The 25191-nt window shown below is 43.1% G+C and overlaps 1 protein-coding gene across 1 annotated transcript in view; it reads right to left on the bottom strand.

Moving 5' to 3' along the window:
• SH3RF3 (SH3 domain containing ring finger 3) overlaps nucleotides 1-25191 on the bottom strand; it is a 254882-nt gene that overhangs the window by 18222 nt on the left and 211469 nt on the right. Inside the window, exons 7-8 of the mRNA XM_082043534.1 lie at nucleotides 23395-23645; nucleotides 19249-19553 (exon numbers count right to left, since the gene is read on the bottom strand). Of these exons, the coding sequence (XP_081899660.1) occupies nucleotides 19249-19553; nucleotides 23395-23645 (556 nt within the window). The remainder of the gene's footprint in view (nucleotides 1-19248; nucleotides 19554-23394; nucleotides 23646-25191) is intronic.

Here is a 25191-nt window from a genome sequence, read left to right as displayed (position 1 = left end):
CAGGTTGGTGTGGTTTTTTTTGGTTTTTTGTTTTTTAAACCATCCTCATCAACAGAAAATTCTGGTTTAGTGTTCTTCATCTGCAGCTCCTAATACTTAATTTCCTACCTATCCAGGCTCATTAAACAAATGAGGAAACCTTACTGCAGCTGACAGAAAAACTGGCTCCAGCCATTGAAATGAGGTAATTTCTCATGCGACACCAGTTACATCAACAGATAAGAGATCCAGAGGGAGAAAAAAGGTTTCATTTAAAAATGAAGAAAAGAGCAACAAAACTGATTAAATGCTGCCCTGAGCCCTAGAGAACAAATGAGGAACTCATCCATCAGTCAGTACCCCCAAACCACCACTTTTATTGCTTGTTTAACTTGGTTAGTACTTGTTTCAGTAAATTGAGGTTAGTGTCTGCAGAATAGTGCCTTTTTATTCTAATGCCAACTTGGCTACTGGTGAGCGATGCTCGCATTGAAAGAGTAGGTGGTATTTTGGATTATGTCTTTCATGAAAAAAGCTATTTGGGTTTTTAAAATCTGTACAGTTATTTGACTTGAGATTTTGATAATTATTTTAAAAGCACAAGAAACAAACCAGCATGATCTCAGAGGTAAGCTTCAGGTCTGGGATGTCTCTGGAAATGTATTTATCATTTGCAGTTTGCCGCTATTTCTCATGAGGCATAGATGACATAATGAACAAGACAACAGTAATTACTCACTATACAATTACTTCTGATTTTGGGGAAAGACTGGTTTTGTATCATATCTTGTGTGGAAATACTTGCCAAAGATTTAGTTTTTAATGGAGACAACTGCTTCTTGCCAGAAGTTCATTATTATAATCTCAGTATACAAGTTACATGCCAAGGAACAAAAAGGATTTTAGGATCACAACATCATTAGCTTTAAAATCCTGGTGATAGTAACATGCACACATCCGTGCACAAACATATTAGACATATAGTCACTAATTTGAAGATAACTAGTATTAAAGCCAGGGGAATATAAGTAAAATGTTTTGCAGCTAGACCTGACTGGGAATTTCAAATGTTTTGAAAACAAAACTGAGAAGAGGAAATTAGTGTTCAAGTCCCAGTACAGCAAAGCACACAGGCACCTCATCATGTGCTTTTGTTGAACTGGGGCGGATGCAAGGCTCTAGAGATTGCTAAAAGAGATAAAGAGGGAATCTAAAGATATATTTGAATATTCAATTTAGATAGAACATTAGATCTTTCAAACACTGGAACAAAGTTAAAGGCTAGCTCGAAAGGCAAAAAAAATGGAAGAGGAAGCAGAGAGTCTCAGATATCAGGGAGCTTCCTAGAGGCTGCTGAGTTCATAACAGGCATAAGGTAAAAGGAACCCTAACACAATTAATAGTAAATGAGGGACAGATTATCTGCTACATGGATATTGTCTTATTTCTGTGTTCAATGGAGGGAGAAGCTGATGAATGGGTAGTTTTGTATTTCATTGCTTTTCCTGGTCTGGTATGTAGTGAGCAGGTGATAATTATGAAAAGGATGGAAAGTTGTTAAGACACACAACTTACTCCATGCCCAAATAACAGTTTTCAGTGACATTTTTTAGTGGGAACAGGTGAAACAGAGCATCAGGGAACTGAAAACTACTGCTGTGATGAAATAACTCAAAACTGTATACTGGTAAAGTGAAACACAAGGACAAGACCAAAGAAGGTGATGAAACCATGGTTCTCATGAAGACCCTGGAAACATTTCCACTTATTTCCAAGCAGCCACTATTTCTAGAACTAAGCTCAGAGGGATATGTTTTAGTCCTGATTGTAGTCCATCTCTTCCTTTGAAGTGTAAGCAATGTCTTTGGGGACACAAAGGAAGGAAGTAGGCGTGATATCCTTGTATATATTTGACATTCAGCTCCCTTCTTCACTCAGCAGTCCACTGGATGTTTGATTAACCTAAAACGAGTAAGAGAACTCCAGCACAAAGCATTGAGATCGCCCCTTCTCTGCTCCACCCTTCTGCCCCTGCACGGCATTTACAGAGAGGTGTAAAGCATACATACTCCCCCATCTCATTTGGGGATAAAACTCAAACAAGGAGTTTCATGCAAGTGCTTCAAGGATGGGATGCCCAAACATGAACAAGAGTTCCTTCTCAGTCATATAAGACATCCTCATCCTTTATTTCTGCAAGGAAACCTTGGCACCCTGCAGAGATGGGCACATGTTGTGAATACCAAGTGGAAGCAGGTAACTTCCTCAGAGTGAAAAAACAAGATTCAAGCCACCCTGCCCTTACCAGTGTCTCCTGCTGGCTTAGACACCTGTTCTACTTGTCAGGTTTTGTGAATTCCATTTTCTAGGCACTGAATTCTAACCCCACATTATATGAGAATGATGAATTCCAGTACAAAGCCAGAGGCTTAGAGATAATAAACCTCCATACTCAGAAAAAGTTAATGCCCATTGTGAAACTGGCCAAAAAGTGAATGCAGTGTGCACTGTGTGAATACAGATCCCAAGTATTTCCACGCTACTATCGACTCCAAACTGCCTATTTCACACACAAAGGGAGTACCTCCTAAACCCTGACACTCAGTAGTGTCAAAAAGGCAAAAGAGAAGATAGGGAATTGTTAGGAAAGGTCTGGAGAAAGAAGTAAAAGCCATCGGTAGAAAACAGTGCTGTAGGAAGCCCTGCCATGCCCACCTTACTGAACTCTGTGTTCTCTTCTGGCCGCCTCAGCTGGAATAGGATGTTGTAGAACTATGAACAGCACAGAGAATGGCAGTGAGGACCATGAGAGGTGTGGAACAACTCCTGTATATTGGAGATGCCCATCTGGAAAGCAGACAACTAACAGGAAATATGATAGTGGCCTACAAAATCCCTGCCTGCACAGAGAACATAATTTGGGAACAGATTGGTTATTTCCCACAATATAAGAACTAGGGAGAACCTAGTGAGGTTATCAAGCAAATGGTCAAAACTAAAAAATAAGAAGCACTTTTTCACACAACACGTAATTAAACGGAGACTTGCTGCACACAGTATTGTGGAAGCCAAAAGTATGAACAGGTTCAAAGGGGATTAGACAAGTTAATGGAGAACAGATCTAGTGAGGACTATTAAAATAACAGTATTAATCCAACCTCTGCTTTGGGAAGTCCCAACAGGTACATGAAACAGCACTTACAGCATACACAGGGAGACTCCACCTTGCTACAAAGAGATAATAAAAACATTGAGAATGATTGCTGTGACAAAAAAAAAAAAGGCAGCTATCTGGGCAAAAGCATAGGAAACAGGACGAAGCCAGGAATGAGCCCTCCCATGTGCCCTCCCAGCTTTGGGAAATCAGCTGTTCAGAGACTTCCTCAGCTGCAGGGGTCTGAGAGAGGGCAAAAGGCCGGATGCAGTGTCAGCCAAGTAAGAGACACAAAAGGTTAGGAACTGTAACCCCAGAGCACTTTCACAGCCCTGCAACTACTATTTGGATTCCTCATCTCCATCTCTGCTGTGCAAAACATTGTGGATCAAGGGCTGCAGCACTCGCCCTGCAACAAGGAGCCACAAAATTGCTGGTGATGGGGCTGACAAGGCCCTATTACTTCCCGGAGCCCAGCTTGCTTCCTAACCTGGCGTTGCACCACCTTGGTACATACCAAGGGCTTCCTCGGAGCTACCATGAGGGTCTCCTACATAATGTTACACCATGTCTCGAAGAGCCACCCTAAACTGAAGCCCACCAAATGTTAAGCCTTTATTTTAATACAAATCAAATATGACTAGGTGATTTAGGCATCTGTGATAGATTAAATATACTTTGCCGACAATTAAATTCAAACACCTGGACAGAGAATGAGCATCCTTCTGAAACTTTAAATTAATTTATTCAAACTAGAGGAGAACCTATCACAGCTTTACTGACAGCACAGGATTCTGAAATGAGAAGAGCTTATATAAATACATTTACTGTTAGACAAACTGCTTAGAATTAGTGTTTTTAAATGAGATGATTTAGACTGACTGCTTAGCTTGCTGCACCTTGTTTCTCATAAGGAAGTGAAAAGGATTTATTGGTCCTGGGGAGCACTGGGACCAACACTCACGTTCTGCAGAAAGCCAGAGCAAGCTCAGTCATTGAACACCTGAATGAAAAAGAATCAATGACAGAAGTCAGGATGTGCTTTGATACACTCTGTTCTTATATGTAGTTAGTTCTGGCTCTCCCCATTCACAAGGGATGGATTTAATTTCAGAAGCAAACATTGGATGGTCTTGCTTTGTAATCTTATTAAATGACAGGCAAATGAGACTTGTATTTTTATGGAAAGCAGAAACATGTAGGTAAAGTTTTGGATTAGTGGAGGTCATCTTGTCCCTTGTTGCTGATGTATCTATTCCCGCTTGGCTGATATTGTTGCAGCTGCTGTGCCACCTCAGGCTGTAATTTCAGCACTTCCAACAAACTAAATGGCATTGGGCTGGGCTGTGCTCAGAGGGAAGATTACTTGTAAAAATTCAGGCATCACAGGAGGTATATTCTTCTCTCAAAATCAATTCCCCATGGAAGAAAAAAAGAGCTGTCTGTGGACAATGAAAAATTGCCAGGATTTGCGCGTACTAGACACATTACAGTGAAATCATTCCTACAAACAACTCATCAGTTCATAAAAGATGTGTTTAGCTAGAGACTGAGGAGTCAGATGAGACTGACAGAACGTAACATACCCTTTTGGACTGTGGCCTAGAGGTGAAAAAAGCAGAAGCTCAGGGAACATATTTCTGAAAATTAGCTGGGCTGTGAGCTGCTGCTGCAGTAGCCTGGACTGATGAGGGGTAGGAATGAGCAGGGCCTTGATGGTTCTCAGATGGTCTGACATTGCAGAGGCAGGTCCTTGACACCATCAAAGCCATGGGCATGAAAATTTCTCTCTCTCTGAAGGCCACCCTCCATTTTTGGCAGCTCCCACAGCATCAAATCTGGGCATGCAAAAAATGATTCCTCATATATTTCATGCATTAAAAAAAATTCAGGTTTTGCCCCTGCTCCCCCCTGCCCTCATGAGAGCGTGTCTCAAACAAGGCAAGCGATGCTTTATTAGCAACAAGAAAAGAAATACCAACATGCTCAAGCCATTGGCTTCTTTTCTGGGTGGAAGGGGAAGTTCAGCCTCTCAACATCCATAGGGGTGCAGGGAGTTCCAGGTTCTTTGTGTCCCAGGTGCTCTGTATCCGTGGGCAACGCAGGTCTGGCTGCACCCAGCAGCACCTCACTGGGACAGAGCTGTTGCTCAGCGCACTGAGGTGCCATCGATTATTAAGGTGTATAAGCTTTGCAGGTAAAGCAGCCGAGGTTTCTACAACATCATCTGTCAGCTGTGCTACAGGTATTTTCAGTCCTACTATGTTTCCAAGCGATGCCTTGTTAATTACTTCTGGGACACGCTGTGGTGGCTGAAGTCCTTTTCTCTTATATGGGCCAATTGGTCACGTATGCTCTTTAAAAAATGAAGAGAGAATCCCAGAATGATTTTAAAAGATTGTACAGTAAGTGGCTGTCAGTGTCAGAGGAACGCCCAGGCATGTAAAAGACAATTTCTTTGATAAAGTGACCAAGGCACTGTGGCTTTCCAAATGTCACGACACTTGGACTGTAATTACTAGTAAGCTTTTCAATAGCTAAAGGTTTGCTAGAAGCTACTTAAGCCCTGGCAGCATTTGTAATAAAAGCATCGTCTCTTTAGCAAAAATCACATTTCATCTCCTTTCCTTGCTTCATCTTTTTGTTACTTAAAAATTAAAAATGGTTCTATCAAAGACCATTTGCTAAAAAAACCTCCCAATATCCTTACACTAAACTCAGGTCTTTAGGAGTATAAAATTCCCCCTTCTTAAATTAAAGAGCTGAACAAGAAGGATCGTCAATGAAAAATAGAGATAACCAAAAGGAACAACCAGCGTATAAAAAGGGAAGGGGAGTCAATAGTACTATGGCTTTTTTCCCTTTTGCACTAAGCCTGGTTTTACATTGCAATCCTATCCCTCTATTCCATCTTCCCTTCCTTTGTCTGTTTTACCCTCTTCATTTTCCCTGACACATGACCTGCAGGTATGACCATATAATTAAATGCAATTGAGTTACACTGATTTAACTAATTACCACCTGTCACATGTGCCACCTAAGCCAATGTTCTCCATTTCCTCATCCTACCCCAACTGTGAGACAAAACACATTACCTCGAAAGTCAGGCTTAAGTTGACTTGGGTAACCCAAGATGTCCAAGGGCAAGCTTTATACCAAAGCTGGTAGTATGATAATTTCAGTGGTGTGACCAGCGAGTACCATCTCATGCGCATTACACACATAGTCACATCTGTAACCTCAAGAGCTCTCTGGACATGAATTTTTTGCTTCTCTGGAGCATGCTAGCAATGAGGCAGTGACATCTGGTCAGTGTTTTCACATGTGACTACTGCAGAAATAATTAGCAATGACAACACACACACAGCATATTCCTCTTTGCCAGCCAGTTGACTGATGCAGAAGAGGCCAGTGTGACCCGAAACAAGAGGTGGATCCTGCCAACTAACAGCAAGAAATGCTCAGTTTTAACACAGAAGCTCAAAATGCCTCTGTGAAGAAGTTGGTCACATACACCTCACATCTAAATATGACGGAAACTATATAAAGATAAAATCACTACTGCACTGGAGCAGAAATGACATTTTTGTCAAAACAGTCCATCTCTGAGCCCAACTACCATAGACAAATATGAAAAACCAGATAACAGTGCAAGAAGATTTCCCCTTGACCACATTGATTGATTGACTGATGGTCTGTACACACTGATAGTCTTACTTATTTTCATTTTAGAAAGACAGTGTGGGTAAACACGGACCTAGAATTGTCTCGTCTTCAATTTGATCATGGTTGATTGGAATGTCTCTGCCTATAAAGATAACAGAATTTTAGTCCATTAGTTAAGCAATTATGACTTCTACACAAGCTCATGTACTATGATTACTCTGCTGTATCTGAAAATCTTCCCACAGTAGAACTTGCAATAACATTAATTTCTTGCCCAAGTTTGTTCTTTCAGCTTCTTCCTGCTAGGATAGCAATGTGTGTTTTTGAGGGGTCCCTTGCAGTCTTGCACTCTCTCTCTTTTTAACCTAGCAGCCTACCTGTAAGAACTCAAACTGCAGATAACCAGATGCTGCCAGTTGCTTCGCAATGTTTTCCAGTTAATGATGTTCTGTCAAACCAAGAGGATGTTTCAAGTAGATACCAACTGGACTTGTCTCATTCCCAGTGCTAGTCCATCTTTTCATTAATTCCTTGGTAGGTGAACTAGAGAGGGCACTTCTAAAACCAGCAGTGGGCAGTGGAAGGTATACTGGTTTTAGCTAGGACACAGTTAATTTTCTTTGTAGTAGCTCGTGTGGTGCTATGTTTTGGATTTGTGACAACATAAGGGTAATAACACACCTTGTTTTAGGTATTGCTGAGCAGAGCTTGCACAGCATCAAGGGCTTTTCTGTTTCTCATTTTGCTCCACCAGTGAGTAGTCTGGGGGTGTACAAGAAGCTGGGAGGGGACACAGCTGGGACAGCTGAGTCCAACTGACCAAAGGGATGTTCCAGACCATATAATGTCATGCTCAGCAATAAAAGATGGGGGAAGAAGAAGGAAAGGGGGGACATTAGGAGTGACGGAGTTTGTCTTCCTAAGTAACCATTACATGTGATGGAGCCTGGCTTTCCTGGAGATGGCTGAACACCTCCCTGCCCATGGGCAGTAGCGAGTGAATCCCTTGTTTTGCCTTGCTTGTGTGCACAGTTTTTGCTTTACCTGTTAAACTGTCTTTATCCCAGCCTATGAGTTTCCTTACTTTTACCCTTCCTAGTCTCTCCCCCTTCCCACTGTGGCAGGGAGCAAGCAAGTGGCTGCATGAGGATAAGCTGCCTGCTAACCCACAACAGAAGGATAAACAGTGTAAGAATTCAGAATAATTTTCCTAAAATGGAGAAATGATCCCAAATCACCACGGTGAAATCTGCAAAGACAAGCATGACATGCTGCTGTTAGGAAGGAGAAATCAAATGCACAGATGCAAAACGAAGAGTGATTGGCCAGCCAGCAGCTCTACAAAAGGGACGATGAGGGTAACACCGGATCACAAACAGGGCGTGAGTCAAGATGCTGCTGTGAAAAAGGCAAACTTCACCTGGAAACATATTAACAAACATCTTTTATGTAAGCCATGGAAAGTTCTTATTCCATCCTGATTGGAACTAACAATGTCTCAGCAAAACTCTACCCTGGAGTATTGCTCTTTAAGACCCCAGCAAGCTGAAAGCTGGAAGTATAATCAGAGGCCTAGAAAGCATTACCTGTGAAGAAAGACTAGGAATTGGGCTTAGAGAGGCTGAGAGAATTCTTGAGGACTGAACATATTATTAGTTCTCTAATACATGGAAGGCTGTCAGGAGAAAACTGATCAGTTGTTCATCTGGAGCAGGACACGAAGAAGCAAGATTCATTTGTAACCATGAAAGATTCAGGAGGGATAATAAGGAATTTTCTGGCGCTAGTAATATGAATAGATTGCTTAGAGAAGTTGTGGAATGATCTTAACTGAATGATTTTAAGAAAAGCTAGACAGACATCTGTGGCGGGTAGTTGATATATAACTGACTTTCTCACGGCTGATGAAAGGAAACCCATCCCAGGCCTGCATGGCCACCATCCTTCTTGCCTTCTCTGTGCCACTTTCTCTGCTGGCCAGCTGTATCTCTCAGCCAGGTTGCATCTAAGCCTGCCAACTAGGAGTATCTGGCTTAGATATAAAACCTGTCCAGAAATATTTTAAAAAGTTGGAAAATCAGTTCTCTCTTTTATGTCCTGATCAAAGCCTGGCTTATGCATTTCCCTTGCCACAGCAGGCACTGCTGTGTTGATAGGATCTGCCTGCCCGACCTCTCCCCTTTTCTATCTCAAAACTTAAGATATGAAGAATAACATGATGCTGAACAGGAGGGAATAGAAATCTCTGAAGTCATCAAAAAAGCAAGCTAGTTCCATTTTAAAATACACCAGTTCTGAACCGATCGTGAATTGGGATTAAAAACTACAGTACAGGAAATCTACTTTACTGCAAAATAAGTTGGCCATGGACTCACATTAAATTACTTTTCTCCCTGGGGCGTCTGGTGATGAAGTCCAATGCCAGTCTGCTGCTAGTGTGGTGAATACAGTGAGCTGTGAGGGAAGGTTAATATTTCAGCTTCTGTAGTCTTAACTTGCAGAAACATAACAGTGAATAACAAGCAAACAAAATACACGCAAAAAAGCAAAGCAACAGGTTGAGTTCTGCCTTTATAATTAATTGTTTTTTGAAAGGTTGACTGCTTGACACCCTCTATTAATTGATTACAGGCAGCCTGCAGACATAGTGTCTGAAAAGCAACTTTTGCATGGTGTACTTTCTGAATACCTGAGACTGATCTTTTCTCCAGAGGGCATAATCAGAATATTTTTTTAAAGTCCTTCAGAGACCAGTTCTGACTCCATGTCTTGACTTGATCTGAAGGGAATTGCTAGATGCTTGAGACATTCAGTGAAAAGAATAACAACCCAGACTGACTTCAAGGTGGCTTAACCATTTGGCAAAAGAAAAGCTGAGGGTTTGTGAATCTTTCTGCTGCTACTGTAAAAGGAAAAATAAACAGAAATGTACAAAATAAGATAAATATCCCTTTGCTATAAGCTGGTTATGCCTTCGAGTTACATGATAAAACCAGAAACGCCGCAGATATCTGTTGTCTGTTATAATCGTGCTGTTCCTATAGTACCGACGTTTGTCAGAAACTGCAATTTCATTTAGTTTATGTAATTCTTCTAACAGAGCTTAGTGAAGTACTTCTGCATTGACACTAGGTATTTTAACCCACCTATTATGCTTAAAAATAGAGAAAAGCATGGAAAAATACCGGTACCTGTGTGAACAAAAAAATAACATGGGCACTGAAAGGGTATAGCCAGTTTTCACAGGAGAGTTCAAACTTTGTCTACACAAAACAACTGCATTGGCACTTGAGATACTTGTATCTTGGTGGTTTAAGACTTAATGGCTTGTGAATTCATAGTTGGAAAACCCCTGAAGAAAAAAATTTAGTCCCGGACATGTGGGAAGCCAAGATGCCACCAACTCTGACATATTGCAAGTTGTTTCATCATTTTCAATGCATCCAGTGTCTTCCTGTGTTTTTCTTCTGGGATGGTTTCATTCTGCATGTCTTCCCTCCTGGGAGTGATGGGGCAGTGGCAGCTCCGTGCCAGCTCTGTGCGTTACTGCTCCAAGGCAGAAATCGGATGACAGGGACATGCACAGCATTTGCATTCTGATTTTTTTTTTTTTTTTTTTTTTTTAACCTTTGCATGGGAATTGGGAGCTTGATGTTATGAGGGATCAAACCACATTCTTCAGGATCAGGGCAGGGAGAGGGCAGAAGCTGTGATGGGATGCTCAGCTGCAGAGTTCTGCTCTCTGGGGGGGGAATTGGCCCCTACGATCCCTCAACAGCCGGAATGTGTCAATGTCTCCCATCGATACCACAAGGGCGCTTACATTTCACCCGCCTAATCCAAGGAGATGCTTACCATCCCCTCCCACAGCCTGGCCCCATCCAGCCATCTGGTCCTATGTGATTCCTTCTGCAGGGAGGGGAATGCCATGGGAACGCCAGTGCCGGGATGCTCACACGCAGACACGCACATGCGTTCGCGCACACACACGCCTCCAGCCTTCTGCTTCCAGCGCTCCCTTGCATGCTCTTTCTGTTGGCAGTTCCACTGTCTTCCCCAGGCAGCGCTAAGGATTTAGTAAAAGCCCGTGGGTCCCCTGTGTTACAAAATTAGGTCTCCACAGGTGCCAGAAGAATGCTGTGCCTTGGCATCCAAACAGCTTCGTCTCTGGTTAGTAGATAAACTGAATTTCCTCTTGAAGCTAAAGCACTCTTCAGCTTCTCTCCCCCTGGATCTGCTTCCCCTTATGGCTGCAGAATACAACACAGAACCACTCGAAACGCTGTTAGAGAAATCCACTGCGGACACTTGAGAAATCCTGTGACAGGCCTATGAGGCAGATAAGCAGAGGCGGGGGGAGAGGAAAGGGAAGAGGAATAGCTTTCGGAGATTGCTTGGCAGCAAAGTCAATGCTTGAAATATCTGTGGGGAGTTTGAAAGCATTTCCTAACATCAAAAATGCGAAGAAGAAAAAGAAATTTTGATCAATGGCTTATTGCCCTTGATCTAAGCAAAAGAATCCTAGCCAGTCAGAAATAACAGAAATCTGTTTTATTGTAAAGCTGAAGTTTTCTATGTTTTGACAGCTGGGGCTCATGCTTTTGGCGGGGTTATTTGCCAGCCTTAAAATATACATCAGCAAGTTGCCAGGTCTTTGTCCTTTCAAATTGAACTCTAATGATGGAGAAGGTGCTGGAGAGATTTTAAAAACGAGTTCTCTGCCTTAAAACATAACTTTGTGGCCTGAATTCACATGACCAGAAAAAGAGATTTCTACTCCCTGGCCAAGTTTCTGGTGAATCACTTGCTGGTCACAGAGCCAAGATTCGCTTTCTGGAGCATGGGAAGCAGTGGATCATTTGTGATGAAGACAGCCCCTTTGCCTTTGTTGAGAGGAAATGGATTAACAGTATGCATTCTGTGCACAAGTTTTGAGTGAACTGTACTAAAGTATTCCAGATTAAAGCATTTATACTGAGGAACAAACTGTAACACATGTTCAACTGAAAAATCAAATCTGACTCCAAAAAGGATCCGTGAAATATTGGTGTTGGTGGTCCCAGTATCGACACAGATATCTTACAGAGTACCCAAGCAAATTAGTGTTATCTTTTTCACAGAGTTACAGAATGGTTGGGGTTGGAAGGGACCTCTGGAGATTATCTAGTCCAACCCACCTCTAAAGCAGGTTCACCTAGAGCAGATTGCTCTGGAATGTGTCCAGGGGGGGTTTTGAATGTCTCCAAAGAAGGAGACTCCACAACCTCTCTGGGCAGCCTGTTCCAGTGCTATCAACTTCAAAGTAAGGAAGTTTCTCTTCATATTCAGACAGAAGTTCCTGTGTTTCAGTTTGTGCCCATTGCCCCTTATCCTGTCTGGCCCCATCACCTTGACACTCACATCTAAGATATTTATAAGAAAAAATAAGATTCCCCTCTCAGCCTTCTCCAGGCTAAACAGACTCAGCTGTCTCTGTCTTTCCTTGTAAGAAAGATGCCTCAGTCCCTTAATCATCTTTGTAAGTCTCCACTGGACTCTCTCCAGTAATTCCTTGTCCTTCTTGAACTGGGGAGCCCAGAACTGGACACGGTACTCCAGATGTGGCCTCACCAGGGCAGAGTGAAGGGGGACAATAATGTCCCTTGACATAGCCAATGTTCCTAACACCCCAGGATACCACTGGCCTTCTTGTCTGCAAGGACACAGTGTTGGTTCATGATTAACTTGTTGTCCACCAGGACTTCCAGGTCCTTCTCTGCAGGGCTGCTTTTGAGCAGGTCAATCCCCAACCTGTAGTGGTACATGGGGTTATTCCTCCTTAGGTGCAGGACCCTACACTTGCTTTTGTTGAACTACACTGGGTTCCTCTCCACTCAACTCTCCAACCTGTCCAGGTCTTGCTGAATGGCAGCACAGCTTTCTGGTATTACAGCCACTCCTCCCAGTTTTGTATCATCAGCAAACCTGCTGGGGGTACACTCTGTCACTTCATCCAGGTCATTGATGGACAGGTTGAACAAGACTAGACCCAGTACTGACCCCTGGGAAACACAACCAGCTACAGGCCTCCAACTAGACTCTGTGGCACTGGTCACAACCTTTTGAGCTCAGGCGTTCAGCCAGTTCTCCATTCATCTAACTGTTCACGAATCGAACGTGCACTTTGTGAGCTTAGGTATGAGGATGTTATGCGAGACAGTGTCAAAAGCCGTGCTGAAGTCAAGGTAGACAACATCCACTACTTTCCCCTCATCTACCCAGACAGTCATCACAGAAGGGTATCAGACTGGTCAAGCATGATTTCCCCTTGTTGAATCCATGTTGACTACTCTTGATAATCTTTTCCTCCACATGCTTAGAGATGACATCCAGAATGAGTTGCTCCATCACCTTTCCAGGGATGGAGGTGAGGCTAACTGAAAAACCTTTCAATTACTATTGCAATGCTGCTTCCTCTTAATGTTTTCTAGTGCTTTGATACACTTATTATAAGAATTCAAACCAGGCTTCTCTGCTCTTGTGCAATTTGTTCATTCTGATGTCTTGCACTGCTTTCATTTAGTCAGTTGTTAACATTCAATTTCATACCTGTATAACTTAGGGGCTTCCTTAGGTGAACTAGTTACAAAATGAAAAATATTAAATCATTTAATATCTGGTAGGAAGACTGAATTCTTTTTCCAAAAATTCAGGATCAGTCACATTGACTCTGTATCTGAAAATTCTACTGTCATCAACTCTGTCCTTAGCTTCCTTTACTTGTCCCAGGGTGGCCACTATTTTTGTCATGTCATTTTCAAAGTCCTTGCAAGTGCTCAACACTTCAGTTTTGAGACTGTTCTTCCATTTTCTGGATAAGGAATTAAATTCCTCTAGTGGATATAAAGTGATAACAAACCCTTTTCACTCAGGGGCAAGTTAATATGAGTAGAAATTGCAACAGAGAGACTAACATTTAGTAAGTGAAAACTGAAGGTGTGCTACTGTGTAGGATTAGGTCCTTCAGGCAGGTCCAGTTCTACCAAGTGACAGCTTAAACAGACAGCTGTAATGTGAACTGAAGACAAAGGGCAACTCAGAGTTTACAAAGCCAAATTTTCAAAGGGCCTTTGAATTAGTCTCCAACCCAATGTAAAGTGAGGGTGGGCGACTAAGCATGCAGGTGGCAGGTCTGCACTGATGGACATTGCCTGGTGGGATCAGGCAGCGGGCTGCAAATTAGAGGAAGGCAGAGGAAGGCACTGGCAGAAAGGAGGAATGGTGGAGAGGGAGGTCTCTCTGGTCATGTCTATACTGGCACACAAATGAGGCCAGGATTAAGCATCAAACCCTGGTCCACATCCACTAACCATTGTGGGTTTGGCTTATATCAACTAGTAGTCTCCTAGGGCAACATACGGGCACAATTAGGTTCTCAATGAGCAGTCTGGATGCATTCACCTTATTTTGGGTGGAGAAGAAAACTTAGAAGCGTGGATGCAAGTCATGCAGGGTCACTTGCAGGGCCAGAAAACAGGCCTTGGCTTGTTCTGTTTTGTAATGTAGTCCTTACACCAGGAGCATGCCAAACATACTATATCATTTGAAGGATGCAGCTATTTTAAGCAGAAGGACTGATATTTGAGAAAGTGAGTGACACTGGTGAGAACAGACAGATGTTTACTGATTCAGTCTTCACATGCAAAACTGTTGGTGCACTTTCAAAATCATTTTCTGAAGATGCGTCTCTTGTTATCCTAACATCAGTAAACAGCGGCCCAGTGTGTTTTCCCATTTGTTGTGACTTGCTTATTCAGATCCTCTATATATCCCAGGGAAATAGTTACTACATTTAAAGCTGCACACACATTTGCTCTCTCGGCGCACTTGTAAGAAACATTGAATTTTACATTGCCAGCTTTCAAATATTTCTATATAGTGTGGCTAGGTAAAACAGTAAGGAATTGGTGTAGCTCTGTGATGAATTAATGGCTTGCTCACTAGTGCAATCTCCTGTTCTCCTCTTTAGCAGATATTGGGCCAGACATTTTGGAAGAGTTTAATCAAAATCCTCATCAAAAACCGAATGAGTGAATTTTAAAGAAAGCTTAATTACAGTGGTCAAACCACCCAGCATGATTTTCTTGATTTGATTAACGTAATGAGGAGCACATTTAATGAGAAATGCATTAATTCATTCAAACAAGTGGTTTTATCAGAGGTATTAAGCACGGTCTCAGATTATATACAGCAGAAACTATTATAGCGAAAATTGACTGAGGTCAAAGCAGTAGTCATGCCATAATTACAAGCTCTCAGCTGTAATCTAACAGTTGAACTTGGGCAGTGCTCAGCATGACTGAAAAAGCACAGTTCCCATTTAAAAAAGCCCCCAAAACATGGGGCTTTCTGCCATTCCACAGCTGGGCTCTCCATCCCTCTCTTTCAGATGTTCAGAAGATTCAGGAACTGGGATTGAATTCTCTGGGTTTCAGTTGGTTACACATGCAGTCATTATTATCAAATGATGAAGTGAGAGCTCAAAGGACCCCTGATACCACCCTCCACCCCTGAAGGAAACAGTGTTGTCCATTTGATCTGTTTTACCTCCCATCTGTCACTGTGATATCTTTGGGACACTTCCGTGGAACAGAGTGACTTTGGGGAACAATTATTATTTTCCTTCTGTGGATGGAAACCTCCTTCTTGGAAAAGAAGAAAAATTTGCCTCAAGCAGGAAATATTTCAGAAAAAAAAAAAAAAAAGAGAGTCTCCTTTACATCTTGCTCTCTTCAGCTGCCTTCCTTAGATAAATTTCAGTCCTTACATTCTTTTTTCCTGTTTCAGGACCCCTCCCCATAAGTTTTACGCAGCACCCTTCACCCCCACCCTCCCCACTGGCACCCCTTCTGTGGTGTACTCTGCCATATCTCCTTCCAGCTGCTAATGCTATTCTCTCTTCTGTGCCACCCTGACCACCGTTACCTCTTTGACTCTGCCATGCTCCTTTGCCTTTATTCAGTTCCCAGCTTGTTATTCCTGTAGTGTCTGCGCTACCTCTGTGTGAGCCACCTTTCCTGCTACTTTGTGCTGAGTCCTTATAGCACCAGAACAGCTTTGATTTTCAAGTGCTCTGCTCCTTAGCCTGCTCATCTGCCTGAGCACTTTTCCAGCACAGTTGCACGGTGGACTTAAGCACTATCTATTGCTCAGTCTTTCATCAGCTGCCAGGAGCAGCTGGGAAAGGAGAACAGCTTTGAAACTGTTCCCTAAGTGGACAGGAGGCTGGTCAAGGAGCTGAGAATTGGAGCACGATCCCAGTTGCAGATAGGATCATCTGGGGGCAAACACATGCCAACAACTAAAAACACAAGTAAAAAAAAAAAAATTCTTCACAGAAAGTGTTGTCAGGCATTTGGAACAGGCTGCCCAGGGAAGTGGTGGAGTCAGCATCCCTGGAGGGGTTTAAAAGACGTACTGATGAGGTTCTTAGAGACATGGTTTAGTGGCAGTGTTAGGTTGGACTTCATGATCTCAAGGATCTCTTCCAACCAAAATGATACTATCATTCTGTTATAGCTGAAGGCTGGTGTGGTGGCCATATTCTACCTCCTGAGTAAGTCAGCAGGAGTATGAGAGTAAGACACTAGTATTAGGGTGCCTAAATGAATATAGGTGCCAATGTTCACCTTCAGGTTTGGAAGTCTGGATCAAGACCTTCAAGAAATAAGCTGAAGTAGAGAACTAGACATGTCAAAAAATAGACCTAAGGATGTACTTGCTATTTTAATACAAGATGAGCAAGAGAAACATTCCTGCTGAGCTAAAAACCATAATACTTAGGATTATTTCTGTCAATTGCCTTTAAACCAGAAGGAAATAAGAGTAAAGATTGTAATCAGAGTTCCTTGATTTTAGAGGAATCTTGGGATGTGCCTATATCTGACTGCTGCACACCAGCAGGTACCCATGATATTGGCATAAAAAGATTTGCATAGAGGAAAGCATCAACAGTGACAACCTCACTGGTAAACTCAGTAAGGCTGTTCCCACGGTAAAGACAATTCCACCTTGGAACAAGCAACCCAAATATTAACAGCATATATAGACCCACTACAGCAGCTGCCCCTTGATGTCACATTTGGTATCCTTGAGAGGAATCTAGGTGGGAAATCATAAAACATAAGTTGGTAGAAGATCATATCTGAAAATACTCTTTCCCACTATCTCCCAGCCTAGCCTTCAAGCAGTCAACCAACCTTGCTAAACTTATCATCTGAAGAAAATTTCCCGAGGACCAATATATCTGACTACACCAGTGATAAATGCAAAAATTGCAGTTTATCTACATGCCCCCAAAATAAACATGTTCTACAACAGAACTGTGAAAAACAATGGATCCTCAGCATGTCCATCCCCAAATGCAAACTACTTCTTCCTAGATACCATGTGCCCTCTGTACCACAGTGAACTCACACTGACAATCAGTGTGTGAGAGAAAAGCTTGATTAATAATGAGAGAATGTTTCCCCAAACAGCCATTCTCCCTCTGATCATTCAGCCTCCATCTTCAAGGGAATTCTGCAATAGAACCTGGAAAGACTAAGATGGCATTAAAATTAATAATCTGATGGGATACCAAATTGTTGATTCCAACAATAATCTTAATTTTATGGCACATTACAATTTACCTCAGGTATGACTTGCTAATCATAGATTCTCAGGAGATAATTACCTGTGCATTTCTTCCATCCTGTGTTCAGTAGAGCTGAAGATATTATTACTGCTCCTCTTACTAACATCCTCTATGGTCCTTTCATCTCAAAGTACCTGTCTGATTAATATAATGAGACCGATCTCAGATAAATAACTCCTGATATTTGCTTATCTGGCAGTTTCTACCTATGTCCCTGCTTCTGTATTTTGCCCCTCGGTCTGATATCTGTACTGATAATAGATATTGTCTCTCTCCACACATACTCTTTCTGAGTGTTATACCTGTTCCCCATTTAGGAAAAAACCCACCCAACGAGCCTCTGCTTTGGAAATATAACACATGGTTCCAGATATGGCTCCAGTTCTGACTCACAGATTCCTTTTTGAATAGTTATATGACTTTTAGTCTGGCATTATCCCCGGTCTCAACTGCTCAAGGAAATATTTGGGTTTATGCAAAGACTAGGAGCACAACTTAACTGGCCAAACATTAGCCACTAGGTCTAAAAGGAAAGGAAGCATCATTATCTGAGCTCTATCAAAAATGAAAGCAAAATATGACATTGAAAAGATTCAGAAATATATTGTTCAACACAGGGCAGTTGTGCACCACTCAGTCCTGTCAGAGATGAAAATTTTTATTGCCACTTCTCTCTGATACTTCCCAGCTACTGAATTGGTCTTTGGCAATGCTCATTGCAATGATGAAGTAAAATTTATTATTTGATTCTCCCTTTCAACCCCCCTGTAACTTTACTTCTGTGCATCCCGATTCAGTAACTTAAAGCTGTAAGAGCTTGGGAAAGGTTAACCAGTATCATAGGAAGGGTCTTGACATAATTTTGCCTAGGAAATGTCATTATGCAGTCCCACATGAATTAAAATATATGGACCTATAGGATTGCATGATATGTTTTAGGAAGTGTTAAATAAGCCACTACACAAAGCTCTGAGGTAATGTGCAGATTTGCCTCCTTTTGTCAAATAACATACACACTACGGAGATAACCCTCAGCACTGATAAATGGAAACTGCTAGCACAATGTAAACACTTGGTGAAAGCAAAATATCTGCCAAGAACCAAAAAAAGGCTGTGTGCTTAAAGCAGCTCTCCACGCTGGCTTTCCTGAGCAAGGTGCCCAAGGGAGGGGCACTCAGCTACTGATCGCAGTGCTGGCTCCTAAGAGATCAAACCTACAGCACATCTTACCTACATCCCAGTGAGCCATATTTAACTCCCTTCTCCCAATTTGGCTGTGCCACTGCAACAAAAGTTTCTGCAAGAAAGTGAGATGTTTCTGGAATGGTAAGACAGCTTCTGCTGCTCATGAGCCAGTGTTTTACTGTGCCTGTGGCACCTGCCCCCGGGGCTGGCACAACCATCAGCTTCTTCCACACAGCAAGGCTGAGGGCTTCTGACATGGCCATCTTGTTTTGATGACCAAGAGGTCACTATAACATCTTTCTTCACCACTGCTAATTTGCAGATCTAAGCCCCGATCATTGGAAGAAACACATGAATTCAGCCCATTAGCCGTTCAGTTTCATCTCCCACATGCAAACAGGTAATGAGAGAGCAGCATTGGGGATGGTGAGGAAGGAAGGATGAAAGGTGAAAATAATGTGGGATGAGGATGCCCAAGCTGGCAGGTGATGGAAACCAGATTCTGTCTTCCTGTGTGGCCACAGGGTGCCTCATCAACAGCTCCATGGGATGGGGAGCATGGGGCATGGTGGGGATGCAATACCCTTACCTTTTCATTCTTCCTCTCCTCAGCCTTGCTGGCGGGGCCAGGGGTGACAGGGCCACCCAGGGGCCCACCGCCCGCCTCGCCGTTGAGGTGGGCTGCGCTGACGTTGGGCGGGGTGATGGCGGCGGCGGCAGAAGTGAGGGGAATGAGGGGCCGGGCCCCTGGGGCGGGCGGCTGGTGGCCGTGCTGTGGGGAGATGGCGGGATGAGGCCGGATGGCTGCCGCTGGCAGGCGGGAGGGTGAGCTGGGAGTCCGCAGGGGCGAGACCGTGGCGGTGGGTCGCTCCGGGGCTGGCACTGGAGGGTGAGCTGTGGAGGGAGGACAAAGCGTGGTTAAGCCCCTCATGCACTGCCAGACCTGGCCCTTCAGTGGCCATCACTGCCACGAGGTGCCAGGGCGTGACAGAAAACTGAAGTCTTAGCCTTAACCCAGGATATCTCAGCCTGCAAGTGTTTTTTGGTTAAATCCTAGAAATCGCTCTCCTGGCTGTGAAACACCTGTCTGCAGTCACCGAAATGGATGGTCCTCTCTAGTGATGTGACTGGGGAACAGCCTCACCATCCCTGCCCATGCCTGGCAATAAATAAAATGCCTGTTGTGTTTTTAAAACACCGTATCTTGTTTCAGCTGAGCTGTTTTCTGAATCTCCAGTACGCTCTCCTAACCTGATAGGTTTTGGAGCAATGCAACATGGGACCTAAAGGGTTAGCCCAGATGACCCATGCCAACCTCACAGGCAGCAATTACGAAGGAAGGTCTCTTGTTTCAGCCCTAACAAAATGATCAACAGTACATCACTGTGCTGCACAAGATAAATTAAGCAGAAATCCACCGGAGGATTTTTGAGCTCAGCCTTGCCTCTGCCAGCAAAGTCCCTGAAGGGCTATGCAGTACCTTTTAGCCTTGCTGCCCTTGCTGAGCAAACCCTGCTGACAAGCACTAGGAACCAGGAATTAGTGCTTGTCTATTTAATGGTGACCACGACACACTGCAGGGGTCACATCTCCAGTGATTTGGAAGCCTGTTGCCTGGCCTCATGTTGCAAAAAGCGTGACAAAACTCCAGGTCCATTTCCACAATGATGTTGCCCCTGACTTCCAGGCTAGTTGATTGCTTAGCTGTAACCTACCTACAGCTTCACTTCAAGTACATATAGACCTGAAGCCAAGTCCACACTCAGACATTCCCTCACTTAAATGATTTAATAGTAGGACTGCCTGGAAAATGCCCATTTCACAAATGATCTCAAGATTTCATAATCTGGTTTAGTTCTGCCTCTGTGCAAAATCTGAAGCTTTGAACATTTTTCTCAGCACAACCTACTCACCCACCCCACAACAGCCTATGTTCTGGTCAGAGCATTCACCTGGTATGTGAAAACATAGGATCCCATCACTGCACTGTTGTCCTCTATGGAGAACAGCTCTGGGCAGATGCCTGTTTCCTTTGCAACCTGAGCCAGGACAACTTCATGGCTGAAGCCTGGTTGAATTACATCCAGTCCTCATAAAAGAGCTTTGAGTCCAACAAATCAGCTTTTCTTTGACCAAGAAGCATTTTTCTGGAAAATTTCTGACCCACTCTTATCTGGGGTTTTCTTACAAATTCCTCTGAATGATAGATATGAGCTGGAGTTCATCCATTCTATAACTAAAGAACAATCTAGAACAACACAAACAATTTTTTTTCTGTTTATGTGGTTAACAGCAGCACCCATTAACAGGGATTGAAATGATGAATGCCATTAAACATACTCACTACCCCAACTGAGCACTCCTGCCAGGAGGGAATTTCTTCCCCCAGTCTTATGCCCTATTATCCAAAGCATACATCATGGGCCAGTGATCATCAGCTTAGCACCTCCAAAGTTTACGTGATTCTCCCTCATAGTAACTCCTTGACTCTATAACATTTCTTTTTATCAATGTTGCTTATAGCAAAACAATCAAACTATCGTTAACTAGTCTTGAACTTGATGTGTTTTTACCACGTAGCATGAGGAAGGGCCTAAAAGTTGTTACAGATGCCTCCAAGACTATATTTGCTGTTAGTTATGATTCCCCCCTCTCTGGATTACCAAGAACATATATTGGAAAGTGCAATTCCTTTCCAGAGAGCCAGACAAGGCACCACTGGTTATCTTGAAGTGATTATCTCTGTCTGATTTCTCCACTTGGAACCGGTGTGATGTGCAACCGCTGCTGCCAGAAATCTCATTTTCTGACATGGTTAAGCTTGTAGGGTCAAATTTTTGAACTATTGGTTGTAGGAAGCAATGTCTTTTCTAAATTTAGAGGAAAAGCACAATAATGGAATTTCACTGCAGGTACCTGGATGTTGAAGACTGATTTGATAATCATATGAGGTACATTACTTCTTTCATATAGGACTTAGTGTTTCCAGACACGAAGGAAACAGAAAACATGAGAAACAGTAAAATAAATAGCCTGAGAAAAATCAACTCTGAGCAGAGCTCTCACTTTATATTCTGTAATTTAATCTGCTTACTGTTACAACGTATGCCTTTGCTCTGAGATCTCTGGATCTGGACTGTGCTGCATCAAACATGCTATTAATTAGCAATGCTCACTGAAGGCTATTTTTGTTCTACACCACTCATATTTCATTTTGGGTGTACTCCTACATTAGTGGCCTTGTGCAAAAATGATTTGTTACTTGTGCATATTGCAAGCCAACAGAAACGTGACTTGAATAGTGTGCCAGCTTGCCTCTCCTGGAAAGCTTTCCCAAAAGTCAGTGTGCCTTGCCCTGTCCTGCAGGACTAAAAAGGCCTTTTGAAGACTCTGGTTCACAGGATACTTCTGAGGACATCTATTATGGAGAAAAATACTGACAATCATGAAAAATTTCCTTTATTTATCCTGGTAAAAGCTCGTTTAATTAAAACAACAATCTCATGAACCTTCTGGAAGGGCTGGAGAACTCCCTGCTTAGGATGTTTTGGAGCAGCGCTGTGGTTCCTGGATTACCCTGCCTGCTAGCTCCTTGTTACTTTAAGATATCAGAGTGATCTGGAGGAGCAACCTTAAATCAGAGTAGCTGCTGGAGGTATAGCTCTGCAGTTTTGTGGAAGGAAGGTGTGGGGCACCTTCTGAACTAGACAAAAGGAGGATAAATCCATTATTCCGTGGTGTGACATGGATGCTGTGTGAAGTCCTACCACTGTTTGTTGAGCAGAGGAGCCTGCACTGTTCGAGATTCAGATTCACACGTATTTGACTACAGATTCGCATGTATTTGATCACGTTTTCTTCCCTTGGGTCTGGACTGCATAGGGGGTGAGATTAGACCGTCACAATGGTGCCTTCTGGCTTCAAAACATGTAAAACCATGACTTGCACTGAAGTGTATTTCTCATGTGTGCCTGTTCTGTTTGGTACCTAAGACCTCAGTTTTCAGCAGTCACAGTCCTTACTGATCTGCCTTTGTAAACACAATGGCTCATATCCCTCTAAAATATCAGAAACAAAATGTTTTAAATTTTGCTATAAAGTTCCACCACAGGATTTACTTTTACTTTATTCAACATCAGAGCTGTTTAACATCAGGGAAAGGGCAATAAATTGTACTCTAGAAAATTGTGCTGTACATCAGAAAGGGAACCTAGAAAGAACAGAGCCCCCCTGATGTGAGAAGCTCTTATTCTTATTTCAAAAAGGTGGCAGTATTTTTCAGATCTTTTGCTTTATCACTAACACTGGGTCCTGTTCTGCCTAATAAATACCTTTCATCCCTGGAGCCCAATGAAATGCTTCTTAATTTTGAGTCGTGTATTACTCGCCCTGCGATAAGAGCAGTATTTTTCCATCAGCAAGCCAACCGGACTCAGAACCGTTAATCTCCTCAGTATGCAGGGTGCTTGCTTTCACTCAGATAAATTGTATAAATATTTGTAAACACTATAATCTATTTCAGCTGTAGCAACAGAACAATCTGATAACCACAACGTGGTTCCCAGAGATCAATAGAAGTCCATAAATATTACAAGCAAATAAAATATACTCTATTCCACGTTGACTGAGCTGTGACTAAAACGAGAAAGAAAGCTGCGAGGATGGTCAGCTTTGAGAGGCTTGTGCTAGAGGGGTAGGACGTCAATCCTGTTGGCACAGAGCGAGAGGCACGTACCCATCTGCATGGCGTTGCGGGTCTGGCTGCCTGGCTGCTGGGCTGAGTACCTCAAGCAGTTATTCAGCTGTGGAGAGGCCGCCTGTAGCTGGGGATGCGTCTGAGGAGCAGTGATGGGAACAATGGGTCTGACGGCCGTGGTGGCATTGGTGTGACCAGCCCCAATGGGGTGGATGGATCCCGGGGCTCCTTTCATTGCTGGAGCTCCCCCAGCTCCGCTGTTCCTGGGCTGCCCGGCTCCCACTGGCACCCTGCATGGAGACAAGGGACAGCGTGAGTGTGCGGCAGAGACCCTGACACCCCGACACCATGCTGATAAGCACCCCCAGTTACTCAGGGGGTTCAACATGATACCTTCTCAGAATATATATTTATCTTTATAGGACACAGAAATAGGTATGCTGGATGACATTTTCCTCCCTTTAGCCAATGGGAAGAATTACAGGGTAAAACCGGAAAAGATAGTTTTTCTCATAATTTTTTTGTTTCTTAAGCTACATTTGTGTTTGAATAATTTCTAGAAAAATCACAAGTCTAAATTCAGAAGAAATTAATATCTTCCAAATGCCATTTTGTGTGCCAGAGGCTATTTTACAGGCACTAACGGAGTGATAATTAAAACAGATTCTGAGATATTTTCTCAGGACCAAACCTGCACACAGAACCACAGGGAGAAAAAAAGATGGATAACACTGGATCCATGTGTGGCTGTTGAAGGGGACCACAAAGGAGCAGACTTGGCAGGGCTTGGCCTGTCTGAGCACTTACCCTACTGATGTAACCAAGCTTAGGCTTGCTAAGGAAATGCAAAAGGAAAGGGAATGCAGCTGACCTTACCGAAAAGGTAAACCAAAAAATAATCAGCCCTTCTTTCACTGCTCAAACTGTGTGCACAGTTTGAATTTTGTCTGAGTGGCTGAGGAGACCTCAGTGAATTTCGTCTGAGTGGCTGAGGAGACCTCAGAGAGAAGGAACAAGGTTCTTTCTCCTATGCAAGGATTTCAGCCTAGGGCAGGTCTTGGTCCTTTTACCACAGAGCTAGAAATTCTCTGACCAGGGCACGAAGACAGTAGGACACCAATGGACAAACTCAGCTGCTGCTCAGCAACTCTTTCTCTGAGTTTCTTACTCAAGTCCCTGACTAATTTCCTACCCCAGCAGTAGATGCCATGAAACAGAGGGATAATTTTGTGCTGTTCTCTCCTGGGCTGCTCCATGTGCCAAGGTCCTCCTTCAGGAAAGTACATCACAGGGGATATGATGTAGAATAAAGTATGATGGAAGAAATGGAAATCAGGCAGTGCAGGGGGTTAGCAAGGGAGGAGAGGGTGACAGAAAGGGTACAAGACCAACCTGTGGGAGGTGGGATTGGCAGAACTTTAGGGGCTCTAAAATTGTTGTGTGGGAACACAAAGAGCAGAAAGGAGGAATATGCTCAACAATGTGATCTGATTCAGAGGACAAGAAAGACAGAAGAACCACCCCTAAGAAAAGAGTGCAAAGGGGAAGAGCCAAAAGAGTGGCATTCTGATAGAACAAAACAGGCTGGAAGATATGGTCCAAAAGTGCCAAAGATAGCTGTCACTTCTGCCCAGTCCTCCCTGCCCCTAAAATCACAGGAGGAAAAACAACACTGTGGTGACATTGATATGATTTGTCACACAAGGTTTGCCTGCATTACATTTTGCTAAATGATTTTTTTTTTTTTTCCATCAGCCTCCAGGTAGCAAAAAGCTGGGAATCCCACCAGATGGAAATCTTGACTGTCTGTCATCTGCTGTGAAGAGCTGGCAGAGT

The sequence above is a fragment of the Streptopelia decaocto genome (assembly GCF_964273445.1).
Source record: "Streptopelia decaocto genome assembly, chromosome: 1".
Taxonomy (NCBI): Eukaryota; Metazoa; Chordata; class Aves; order Columbiformes; family Columbidae; genus Streptopelia; species Streptopelia decaocto.
Note: the sequence above shows the minus strand (reverse complement) of the source record. Positions and strands in the feature narration are given on the sequence as shown.